This window comes from Phycodurus eques, chromosome 11, assembly GCF_024500275.1.
Source record: "Phycodurus eques isolate BA_2022a chromosome 11, UOR_Pequ_1.1, whole genome shotgun sequence".
NCBI lineage: Eukaryota > Metazoa > Chordata > Actinopteri > Syngnathiformes > Syngnathidae > Phycodurus > Phycodurus eques.
This window is the reverse complement of record NC_084535.1, coordinates 17,697,840-17,710,097: the sequence shown is the minus strand read 5'-3', so window position 1 is coordinate 17,710,097 and position 12,258 is coordinate 17,697,840. Positions and strand designations below refer to the sequence as shown.

General features: G+C 41.3%; 1 protein-coding gene across 9 annotated transcripts in view; it reads right to left on the bottom strand.

Moving 5' to 3' along the window:
* vit (vitrin) overlaps positions 1-12,258 on the bottom strand; it is a 30,668-nt gene that overhangs the window by 5,809 nt on the left and 12,601 nt on the right. For 6 of the 9 annotated variants that reach the window (XM_061689507.1, XM_061689508.1, XM_061689506.1 and 3 more), the window contains 12 exons: positions 10,655-10,693; positions 10,519-10,569; positions 10,109-10,171; positions 9,566-9,628; positions 6,318-6,392; positions 5,253-5,318; positions 4,833-4,895; positions 2,807-2,869; positions 2,579-2,626; positions 1,351-1,416; positions 857-1,004; positions 662-765 (listed from right to left, as the gene is read on the bottom strand). In XM_061689507.1, coding sequence (XP_061545491.1) covers positions 662-765; positions 857-1,004; positions 1,351-1,416; positions 2,579-2,626; positions 2,807-2,869; positions 4,833-4,895; positions 5,253-5,318; positions 6,318-6,392; positions 9,566-9,628; positions 10,109-10,171; positions 10,519-10,569; positions 10,655-10,693 — 849 coding nt within the window. The remainder of the gene's footprint in view (positions 1-661; positions 766-856; positions 1,005-1,350; positions 1,417-2,578; positions 2,627-2,806; positions 2,870-4,832; positions 4,896-5,252; positions 5,319-6,317; positions 6,393-9,565; positions 9,629-10,108; positions 10,172-10,518; positions 10,570-10,654; positions 10,694-12,258) is intronic. The other 3 variants (XM_061689513.1, XM_061689514.1, XM_061689515.1) reach the window with 3 other exon arrangements.

The window sequence follows — 12,258 nt, the reverse complement described above, 5'->3', positions numbered from 1 at the left end:
TTGAATACATGTTATGACTTTATAGTCAGGACAAACTCTCACTTTATCAAATACTTGAGGTTTTGGGGTCTTGCCTGCGTTTCCTGACCATCATCCGCGCACCCACTATATTTGACACATAAAAACTATAATCAGCATGTGAATTTCTTATACAAGTACACACGAGTATGTCAATAAACGATATAGCACCAGCTTTATATAGTGTTATCCTGTCATTAACTGTGGAATACACTGCATGCTGGTCTAAAAATGGCAAAACAGGAGACGCTCTGTAAGTGACTTTTATAACTTCACACACTGTTGTATGATTTGAGAGTGAGCAAACACAAACAATGCTATTTGTATCCATGTGTAATATTTAAAGCGAGACAAAAGCCACAAGTGGTCGTAGCTACAACTCGTGCTCAGTGAAAGCCCCCACAAGTCCACCATCCCCCTAAGCCTCACCCTCCTCCCCATGCTGGTGAAACCATTTTGTTTTTTTTGGTCCAAGCCAAAGAAAAACACAGTTTACAGACGCAGGACTGTAATTTAACTAACAGTGTATCGCAGCAAATTTAGACCCAATTCTATCCTTGCATGTGAAAAATGTGCCGGCCTCATGAACAAAACAATAACAGCAACCCTTTCACACTTTGTGTCGTGCAGGCACGGCACTCACCCACATTGGAGAGGCCTCCCTTCTGCACAATCTTAGCGATGCTCGTCTTCACGTCTCTGGAGTTGGAGTAACTCTTCAGGTTGATCTCTGTCACAGGGTCGTCCCTGGACACCAGGCAACAACACGATAAACACGGGAGTTTTCCTTTGATCTGAAAAGTCTTTTGTTTCTTTTAGAGAAGAAGACAGAACTAACCCATATTGAATGACGCCCATCATGGGTCCAGCCACGCCGACGTTGATGACCTGAGCCACCTCAGCCAGGAAGTCCTTCTGGATCTTAAAACGTCGCTTACCGATGCTCCAGCTTCCGTCCATCAGGAAGACCAGGTCCACCTTACAGTCTGAGGAAACGCCACAGCAGTTACAACTCTAATCAAAATGACCTCATGGAGAAATGATCTTCAAAAATTAAAAGTTAGGGCTTCTCGAGCTCCAGGAACAAAGCATGAACAAAAACACCAACCAACATGGTGCGATTTAGGGGTGACTCAAAGTCCAACACTCCATCTGTTTAGCGAAACATTCTCTTGCCATTTGGAAAGCATTAAGTCGAACTGAACAAAAACCCAACCTGATACTGTCTTATCTACATTATTAAAAAATAATAATAATAACATAAAATAAAATAAATTCAAAACCAACTTTGTGAATTTATTTCTTCTGTTGAATTATTCCCACCCCTCATACCTGGGTCTCCCTGGGACACATGTTCAGGTGCTCTGGGCGCATGGGCCTGCTCTCTCATACTGAAGCCTGCAATTACAAGTGAGACTTCAGCAATTCCCAACCACTATTGCATGGAGGTCTTTTTGGGGGGCTGGGGGTATATGCTTTTCCAATCGTAGAAGAATCGTATTTAGTCATTTCAACTGACTAATGAAAATGTTATGTGAAATGTATATATACAGTATTATGTCTAATGATATTGAAAAGTATTGGAGTCTACTACAATATTCTGTGGTTAAAATTAAATTAATGTTGAACTCATACAAGCTGTGTAATATACTGTACAGCTGGAATGCATTGAGCGCTTCACTTTTTCCACATTCTTCACACAACACGCCATAATAACATCCATCCATCCCTTTTCTTATCCTCACAAGGGTCGCGGGAGTGCTGGAGCCTATCCCAGCTATCATCGGGCAGGAGGCGGGGTACACCCTCAACCGGTTGCCAGCCAATCGCAGGGCACACATAAACAAACAACCATTCGCACTCACATTCACACCTACGGGCAATTTAGAGTCGTCAATTAACCTAGCATGCATGTTTTTGGGATGTGGGAGGAAAGCGGAGTGCCCGGAGAAAACCCACGCAGGCACGGGGAGAACATGTAAACTCCACACAGGCGGGGCCGGGGAGTGAACCCTGGTCCTCAGAACTGTGAGGCAGACGCTCTAACCAGTCGGCCACCGTTCCGCCTAATGATAACATGAAACAAATATTACTATTTTTCTTATCTTTGCAAACAAATTAAACAAATTTCCATTTTGGAATAAGATTGTAACATAAATTGTTGAAAAAGGGAAATGCTGTGAATTTCCAGATGCACTGTATGGCCCTTCCTTCCGAGGGCATAGAAATATGTTGATCAGAAAGTCATAAGACGCAAAAAGTTAATTTTGTCATGGAATTTTCCCAAATAACAGCAGCTGTGTGTGTGTGTGTGTGTGTACGTGTGTGTGCGCGCGCGTGTGTGTGCTGGGGTAAACATGAAACCAATCAGAGGCCGCTTTCATCTTCAAGCCATCATGCTGTTTGACATTATCTCAACATCCCTTCAATTACAGGCCGGCCACAAATCCAGATGCTTTTCCCTCGGATAACCTCAGCCTGGTTTGTACTTACGGTTTTTATTTGGTGCCAAGACAACTTCACCGAGAGGCAGGAAGGAAAGTATTGATGAAGATCTCACCTGATTCATAAAGGTTTGCATCTGGCCTCCATTCATCCACTGTCTCCACTGCACAGATGATATCACACAAGCAAGTGACGACCAGAAATACTCACGATAAGCTCGGCATGAATACATAAGTCACATGTCACAATTGAGATGAGCTTAATGGCTGTCATGTGTTGTGTCCAGGCTGATGCCTGACTGGATACAAGCAGGTGTTTTGCAGCCATGTTGACCACAGCTCACCTCTCGTATGGGTTGTATCCAGCGGCGCTTGGCGGTTGCCTTCCAAGTCAGTGGATCGTGACACTAAAAGGAACACATGTTCAGTCATCACACAACCGTGACACGCATCTCATGCCAAACAGAAACACTGTGGTGAGTCGGCCCACTCCCACTGGTTTCGGCTCTCATCTAGTAGGATGCGTGGCGAAAAATTTAGCGGTGCATGCCGGGAAGGAATTTTCTTTCTTTTAAGATTTCTTTTCCGGGCCTCATCAAAGAGATGGTGCTACAACCTGTAATCGGGAAGCGAGGGCTGTTTGCACACCAATGAGCCATAACTGAGCCTTTGTCTTTCAAAGTAAGGGCAGTAGTTTGACATGCTGGGAAATTGAATTATTTGCCTTTACGAAGAAAGCTCCAGAAATAAGCCGCCTGCGTTCAAAGCAGGAACTGGAGGAATTCTGTACTCAACGCAAGATGCTACAGTAATATGCATAGGCGTAACTTTTAAACTTTCAAGTGAAAAATAAAAATCTGGTGACAATTTTTTTTAAATCACACACGTTGAGTGCCAGAAGAATCTGGTTACATGATGACAAGCATTACATAACGTGCAATGCTGTCAAAACCAATGCTCTTATTAGCATATCTTTTTCAATATAAAATGAGATCCAATCCAAATGCCTTCACAAAGATATTAATATTCAGTCTTGAGCTACACAACCAGAGAGGTATTGATTCAGCAAGATGTTTATTTAGGTGTAGAACTGCGCTGTCATTTTTTATGTTTCCCACCAATTTATTCATAACCTGGTCAAATTCTAAAAGTAAATTCTTATTTGTTTCACTTGAAATGACACGTGGCAATTGGCAAAAGACTGTCAGATGTTGCGTTTAAAAAAAACAACATTTGTTATTCTCATTGTTTTTTACATTTTTACAAAACGATCGAAATCTAAAATTATTTATAGTTTTTGCCAATACAGTCTATCTATACTATAGTCTATACTATCTGCTAAACATAATAAATTAGAATGCTCGAGATCACTGATGTCAAACTCAAGGCCTGGGGGCGAGATCCGGGCCGCCACGTCATTTTATGTGGCCCGCGAAAGCAAATCGTGTGTGTCAACTTCCATGATTCTTGCTCAAATCTGATACAAATTTTTGTATAATATTCATATGTAATAAATAGGAATGAACCATTGTAAGCATGTTTTGCCTCCAAAACCCTCTTTACAGTTACTTGAACAATATTTGAACAAACCATTATCCTTGTCTTCTGATTTCAATACTAGTTATCTATCAATTTGTTGTCTATGTGTAATAATATGATGAGGCGATTAAACATCAATATGGTTTTACAATCATAATGGCCCTCTGAGGAAAACCGTATCTACAATGTGGCTCGCAACAAAAATGAGTTTGACACCCCTTCTCTAGATTGTGCTAAAAGTTATCAGGATGCTTTAGAGCGCTGCAAGCATCACCCCCCACCCAAAAAAATTGTCATAGTGTAAAAAACAATGACTGGAACAAATATTTTTCATTCATATCTCTAACACAACATCTTAATGTGTTTTTGCAATGTTTTTTTGTGTCACTTCCAGTCAAATGATTCATTCAGTTAAAAAAAATACAGGATATGAATGATTTTGGGTTTACCTCTAGCTAAATAAGGCAACCTAAATATTTACAAACACTTCTCGGTGAATAATTATCATTTACATACCTGCCAACTACCACACTAATAACAAACATTTCTCACAGCTGCACCGTTAAGAGTGTTGTTATTCTACCTAATGGGGTCGCTGGTCAATTACCTTTCCAACAACCCTTCGAGTCAAGTATTACCATAAACACACAACATGTGGGTATGTTCCAAACAAAAATCATATAAAGTAGCCGAAATGTGAACATTTTAGAAACTCGATGATGGTCTTCATGGAAAATTACAGTACAGGAGCCGAATCTGCTCAAATAAGCACACAAAACTGATCCCCAAAACCTGTTAGTTCCATGTAAATAGAAGAGAAAAAACACTTACGGTATGATCCAAAGTTATAATACCAGCGCTCAAAGTCTGAGATATCGGGCCTGTGATCCTGAGCTAGAGGAGGATGGTTTGAGACCTGTTAGTATTCCCACAATGAACTTCGGAAGGAAAGCACGCATTTCCACGGTTGCGATCGGTCATGTCATGTTTCATACCCAATCCCAGACCGGTGAAAACGGCGGCATTGTGCAGAATCACACCTCACATGCTCAAAGTGTGCGCGACGGCTCTCTCCCACCCATGCCACATTACAATTCTGGACTTTGCATGCGCTCGCCCATTCGACACATTCACGCTCGGCACACGTCCAACTGTATCGGTCACACGATCATGCATGATGCCGTCTGCACATGTAGCATGCCGTGATCCAAGCAGGTCACTTTCCCGTGCGCACTTATGCGCCGGACTTACCTGTCATCTCAGGTGTGTCCGTCTCACTCCACGTATATCCTGAGTCTGGTGCTGCATAAATACCATCTGAATATATGGCAGAGGGTTACAGTTAAGGCGCTTGTCCCTGTGAAGATGATAAACACGGGCACTATAGGCTAGTGCAGAAAGTTCAACAGTTAAAGCTGAATCTGCAGGTTTAAAAAGAGTGGATACATATTTTATCTACACTATATGAAAAGCATATTGATAAATACCTCTTGATTTATGTATTAGTCAATGAGGGATTGCCCGAAACCTCTCAAAACTACTCTTCTGGATGACAAGGCCACAGGTTTGCTGGAGTCTTTAGGAAGAGCTTTTGTAACCCTTCCCAGACAGATTGATGTCAATTATTTTATTTCTCATCTGTTCTTGAATTTTGTTGGATCGTGGCATTTTGTTGCGTCTTTTTTAGATCATTTGACTGACTTCATTTTGTCAGGCTCTATTTAGGGGAGTTCTTGATTGAACAGGTCTGGAGGTAATCGGTCTTCGGTGTTGTCAGAGAAATTGAACTCAGCTTTCTAAAAAAAAAAAAAAATTTCATTAGCTACGGTTAATTCATGATTTACCAAGAGGGGCAATAACATTTTCACACAGGGCCAGGTAGCTTTGAATAGTTTATACTTATAGTTAATACTTTAAACACCAACCTTAAGAGTGTCCGTTTCTAATAACATTTTGCTCTATATAAATAGTTAGGTCTCTGGACGAGTGCCTGCCGACTCATCAAATGTGACATTAAACAACCACGTAATCTTTTCCTATCTGCCTATTTATAGGATATGTCTGTGAGTGAGCTGTTCTGTGTGGGCTAGTTTCCGTAATATGAGTACTCCGCCCAGGATCCAGAGCCACTTTCACCTACCATGTCAAAGCTAATCAGTAAGCTGAATTGTTTTGTTGGATGCGCGGATTAGCATTAGCTAACAACATTAGCTTCTTCTTCTTTCCTTTTGTAGTTTTTACAATAGCTAGGAACTGTTGAAAAGGCATATGTCTCCTTTCACAGAACGCACTAGCATCAGAACAATCTTGTGGTACCTGATGATCGTCTGGCTCCAGGGAACCATTCGGGACGAGGGAAGGGCGGAGGGGCCCGGTCCCTCCTGGGAAAAACTGTGCAGGGAAGACGAGAAAGCGTGAGGAAGAGCATACTTGTGACCTCCACTGAAGCTGCCGCGTGATGAGTGGTGTGTACACAAGATGCTCGGCCTTGAGTCAGACACCAAACACACCCAAGTAACTCAGACCGCTGAGCCACTAAGGTTGTTTGCACTACATTAAATGGAGGAAAGAATTTAGAATACACACAACAAGCATGCATCCATTAGCTATACTTACCAAGTTGTGCGTCTCCACCAATCAGTTCCATCCTGCCCTCATTGTGTACCTCATTATGTAATTAGTCTGCTTCTACTAAAATTCGTGTTTCAGTGCGTGGACAGCATTTTGCACCAACCATCAATGACTTGTGCCTTTAGTCTTGAAACACGAATTGCGCTCCGTAGCTGTAAATGGAAATAATCCTGGGCTTTAATGTTTAATGTCCCCTTTTCTGCACACAACCTCATGCATTACATCTGGGAACATAGTGAATATGAGAGATTTTAAGCGGGCGAACTCTTGCGTGACTACAGTAACTGTTTAGACACAAGAAGAGCAGAACAACGTATTTGTCGCAACCGACTTCAGCCACTTCGGTGCACCCTCCCTGCAACGGATGGGTAGCTTACACAAGCACACAGACTGAGCTCAGGGTTCCCATCCTTCTGCAGCGAGCAGGCTGGCTCTGTGTTGACGGAGACGGCGGGGAGGGCCCAGCCACCCACTCGCTAGAGCGTAAGAGTATTATTGTAAAGTTGGGAGGGTGTAGACAAAAAGAAGCGAAGATTAACATAATCGGACGCTGGTCAAAAGCCCAGCGGTGTACGGCAGACAGCAGTGTTATTTTTTTGCCGTGAAAGTGATGCAGTAAAAAGTTTGCATCATAACCACGCCAGCGATCATTGAGGTCGCAAGGTCACAGAGCGCCACATTCAAAAGCGCTGTTAAGCTTGTTAGATGTGGACAGACATTTGCAATGTCACAATTTAAAAGGTGCACTGCCACCTACTAATTGAAGCTGCGTGTAAAACGCACTCCTTACAGAGACCGCAAACATTTGCGGTGTACAGTAAAGTTTGCAGCATAGAGCACTTACATCGAGCATTCTCGCTACTCTCTTTACGACAAGCCAATAAAACGATGACATTCTTATTTTAAAGACAAATGACAACATATTGCTTTAATACTTTGTCAATTAAGCAGGTTGTTGTGATTTTGGCTTGCCACCACAGCATGATTTGTTTGTCATAGTTTTTGCCAGACACAACCAAGCGATTTTGACAATGGTACTGTAGTAAAAGCTATAATTCAAATCAAACATAGCATGAATAAGGCAATATTATTTGATACGGACTACATTTTTTGTGTATGTTTTTTTTTTTTTTTTTTTTTTTTTTTTTAAATCGCATTACTGTTACAAAGGCCAGGCAAGCATTAAAGCCTTTAAATCGTCAGTGTTGAACTCAAGGCCCGGGGGCCAGATCCGGCCTGCCACATCATTTTATGTGGCCTGCGAAAGCAAATCACGTGTCAAATTCCATAATCCTTGCTAAAATCTGCGTTAACATTTCTAATTGTCATAGGTAAAAAATAATTATGTCGAGATATTATAAGGTTTTTTACAGTGACTTGAACAATAGCTCAACAAAACTACTATCCTTGACATCTTATTTCAACGATGAAATATTTATATGGTTTCATTCTGGCCCTCTGAGCGAAACCAAACAACAATGTGACCTGCGACAAAAATGAAGTTGACACCCCTGCATATATTTTATGGTATGACAACTTCATATGCTGCTGTAATCAACTATTATCAACAACAACTATTTTATGTCTTTTCTTTAATATACTTATGAGGATTGTTATTTCAATCCAGCATTTCTTACATTTTGAATTATGCATTTGGTTGATAGGGGCAATGACCTTGTACATCTGTTTGTGGCAGATGATTGGTAAAGTCATTGGTGAGGGGAAAAAAAAAAAATGTAATGAATCATAAATGCCACTATCTGAGCGCTTCATCTTCTCTCCTGGGGTGTTCTTGCGAAAGAAAGTAATCCCTCACGACTGGCTGATCTCCACCTCTGACCTTCGAACTCAGCCTTGAAGAATGTCCCTCGCGGGCATCAATAAAATGTGACTTTTCTTAAACACAACTTGCCTCTTTCAGCTCTTACTCAGCTCTGTCATTCCTGCTCCTGATAAACTTCATGAGCAAATAAACATACTTATATACATTTTATTATTGTGGATCGATGGATCTAATTGTAGGGCTCAATGGTGTTACAGTTCCACACAAGCAAAAACAGAGGCACTTTCCACTTAAAGACAAAAAGTCTGGTTTGAATATAGCAAGGGAATAAAAGCACATTGTCGGCAAAGCTGGATCTTTCTCTGCAAGCATTTACAAGGAATGGGAAGAGACCAGGCAAGAGGAACTCTACTGGAAGATACTATTACTCGACTGAGAGAGCACCTTCCTCATCACAGTCTTATCTTCAGTGCAGATATGGCACCAGATGAATGCTTTTTATCTCGACGTCACTCATCTGGGAGGCACTTACAGCTCATTTTTCATGTCTCTACCTTACACTGAACCACAGCATCCCAACCCGTTCAAAGCCTTGTATGCGTGTATAAAAATAAAAAGTAAGCTCAGCCAATTACAACTTTATGACATACAGTACATACTATGCATATACAGTATATGCTTTATTGTATACATATATTAAAAAAAGTATTTCCCCCAATTTTGTTTTGTTACATGTTACTATCAGTCTGTGGATTCTCACTAAAAGTTAATAGGAACATCTTATCCATCTCATTAAATTCAAATAAATAGTCCGATATCAGCCCACGCTGTTATTTTAGTGACATTTTTTACTGCAATCACGTTGACATAGTGAAACAATAACTTGTATTTTTTTTCCTCATCTCTGTGGCATCAATGGAACCGTCCATAATGGCAACACCCATATAAAACTGCACTCATTTTAATATAATACAGTACAAACAATTATTTTACCATCTTGACTGTTACTATCTGTTAGTGCAGACAGGAGGTTGCACAAAAAAATAAAAAATAAAAATTTAAATTAAAACTGTGGCCTCCTCGGCAGAGGTAACTAAATAAAAAATTATCCACCTATTAGGGTGCCTGATAGTACTGTGGAGTCACTTACCAGGATTAGAGTGGCTTGTGATTGGGGTCCGCTCCTGTGGGATTGGCTGACCTCTGTTAAAGGCTGCTTGGCGCAATGAGAGACAGACAGAAAAAGAAGATGATGATGAGGAGGAAGAGAATGAAAGCAGGGAGAAGACAAAGTAATGGGGAGAAGGAAGCACGGGATGAAGGCTACATCCGCAATTTCAGCGAATCTGTTTTCCTGCAGCTTCATATGAGAACACAGTAAAGCAAACATAATATTCACACAGGCCAATGAGCTCTGTTTTTTTTTTTTTTTTATCCTGGGAAGTGAAAAGCTGAATTCGAGGATGTGGGTGATGACAGAGAACAGCGGCTACTGGGAAAGGAATTTGGGATTGATTGGGCGGATTAGTGGCGGCCTTAAGGTGAAGATAGCTGAGCATTATGGATGTGGACACCAGGGTCACTTTTGGAGCATCGCCAACATTTTCCTTGATCTACATTCCACATTGGTCCCACCGTGTCCTCATGTACCTGTGTGCATATTTACAGTATGTGTGTAGAAAGTGAGGCTGACCTGGGCCAATTGGAGAGGACGAATGTCTCCGCATAGGCGAACCTGCCTCTGGTCTGCGCAGACCTGAGAGCAGACACAAACAGCATGAGATCATATGAAGTTACACTTGAAAAAAGTAATAAAAGGAACATGTAATTTACTCTTTGGGGATAATCAAAAGCTTTGCAACTGAATATTTGTATCTTGGTTTGTTATGCACGATACTTAGTAGTTTGCTGAAAGCTGAAAAGAGTTATTGAGTGGTATTTAAGAAAACACAACAAAAACATTGTGGCCCAGCAGAGGCTCGGCAGATGTGTTGAAAGCGGCAGCAGAAGTTCATGAAAGCTTTATGTATTATATAAGTTAGTGTGAAGGGGAAAGGAAACAACAGCATCACCGGGGTTATTCAAGAGTTGGTTTTACAGTACCTGCACTGGCACGCTGTGGGTATCTATTTGGATAGGCACTCCCACGGAATACTTTAAAGAAATGTCATGATATAGTCAAATAGTTGCCACATGTGGCATAAATCATTTTCCAAAAGCTGCAGAGTCAGTTGTCTACCTTGGCTGGGGCTCTTGCCTTGAGCATTCTGTGATTGTCCTACACCAGTGTTGGAATAACATAAATACATTTAGACAACAATCAACGTAACTGTGTCAGCATTCGTCACCAACCCGGTTATTATCATCTCAAATCCATAAATTATGCCACACTATATTACAACCCCAATTCCAATGAAGTTGGGACGTTGTGTTAAACATAAATGAAAACAGAATTCAATGATTTGCAAATCATGTTCTTTTTTTTGTGTTTTTAGAAAATAATCATTAATTTAGAATTTTATGGCTGCAACACATTCTAAAAAAGCTGGGACAGGGTCATGTTTACCACTGTGTTACATCACCTTTTCTTTTAACAACATTCAATAAACGTTTGGGAACTGAGGACACTAATTGTTGAAGCTTTGTTGGTGGAATTATTTCCCATGCTTGCTTGATGTACAGCTTCAGCTGTTCAACAGTCCGGGGTCTCCGTTGTCGTATTTTACGCTTCATAATTCGCCACACATTTTCAATGGGAGACAGGTCTGGACTGCAGGCTGGCCAGTCTAGTACCCGCACTCTTTTACTACAAAGCCACGCTGTTGTAAGACGTGCAGAATGTGTTTTGGCATTGTCTTGCTGAAATCAGCAGGGGCGTCCATGAAAAAGACGTTGCTTGGATGGCAGCATATGTTTCTCCAAAACCTGTATGTACCTTTCAGCATTAATGGTGCCTTCACAGCTGTGTAAATTACCCATGCCATTGGCACTAACACAGCCCCATACCATCATAGATGCTGGCTTAGCGTCCATAACAGTCCGTATGGTACTTTACCTCTTTGGCCTGGAGGACACGACGTCCACAATTTCCAAAAACAATTTGAAATGCAGACTCGTCGGACAACAGAACACTTTTCCACTTTGCATCAGTCCATCTTAGATGAGCTCTGGCGGGGTTTCTGGGTGTTGTTGATAAATGGCTTTTGCTTTGCATAGTAGAGTTTCAAGTTGCACTTACGGATGTAGCGCCGAACTGTATTTACTGACATTGGTTTTCTGAAGTGTTCCTGAACCCATGTGGTGATATCCTTTGCACATTGATGTCGGTTTTTGATGCTGTGCCGCCTGAGGGATCAAAGGTCACCGCCATTCAATGTTGGTTTTCGGCCTTGCCGCTCACATGCAGTGGTTTCTCCAGATTCTCTGAACCTTTTGATGATATTATGGACCGTAGATGATGAAATCCCTAAATTCCTTGCAATTGTATGCTGAGGAACATTGGCCTTAAACTGTTCGACTATTTTCTCACGCACTTGTTCACAAAGAGGTGAACCTCGCCCCATCTCTGCTTGCGAATGACTGAGCAATTCAGGGAAGCTTCTTTTATACCCAATCATGGCACCCACCTGTTCCCAATTAGCCTGTTCACCTGTGGGATGTTCCAAACAGGTGTTTGATGAGCATTCCTCAACTTTCTCAGTCTTTTTGGACCGTGTTGCTGCCATAAAATTCTAAGTTAATGATTATTTGCTAAAAACAATAAAGTTGATCAGTTTGAACATTAAATATCTTGTCTTTGTAGTGTATTCAATTAAATATAGGTTGAACATGATTTGCAAATCA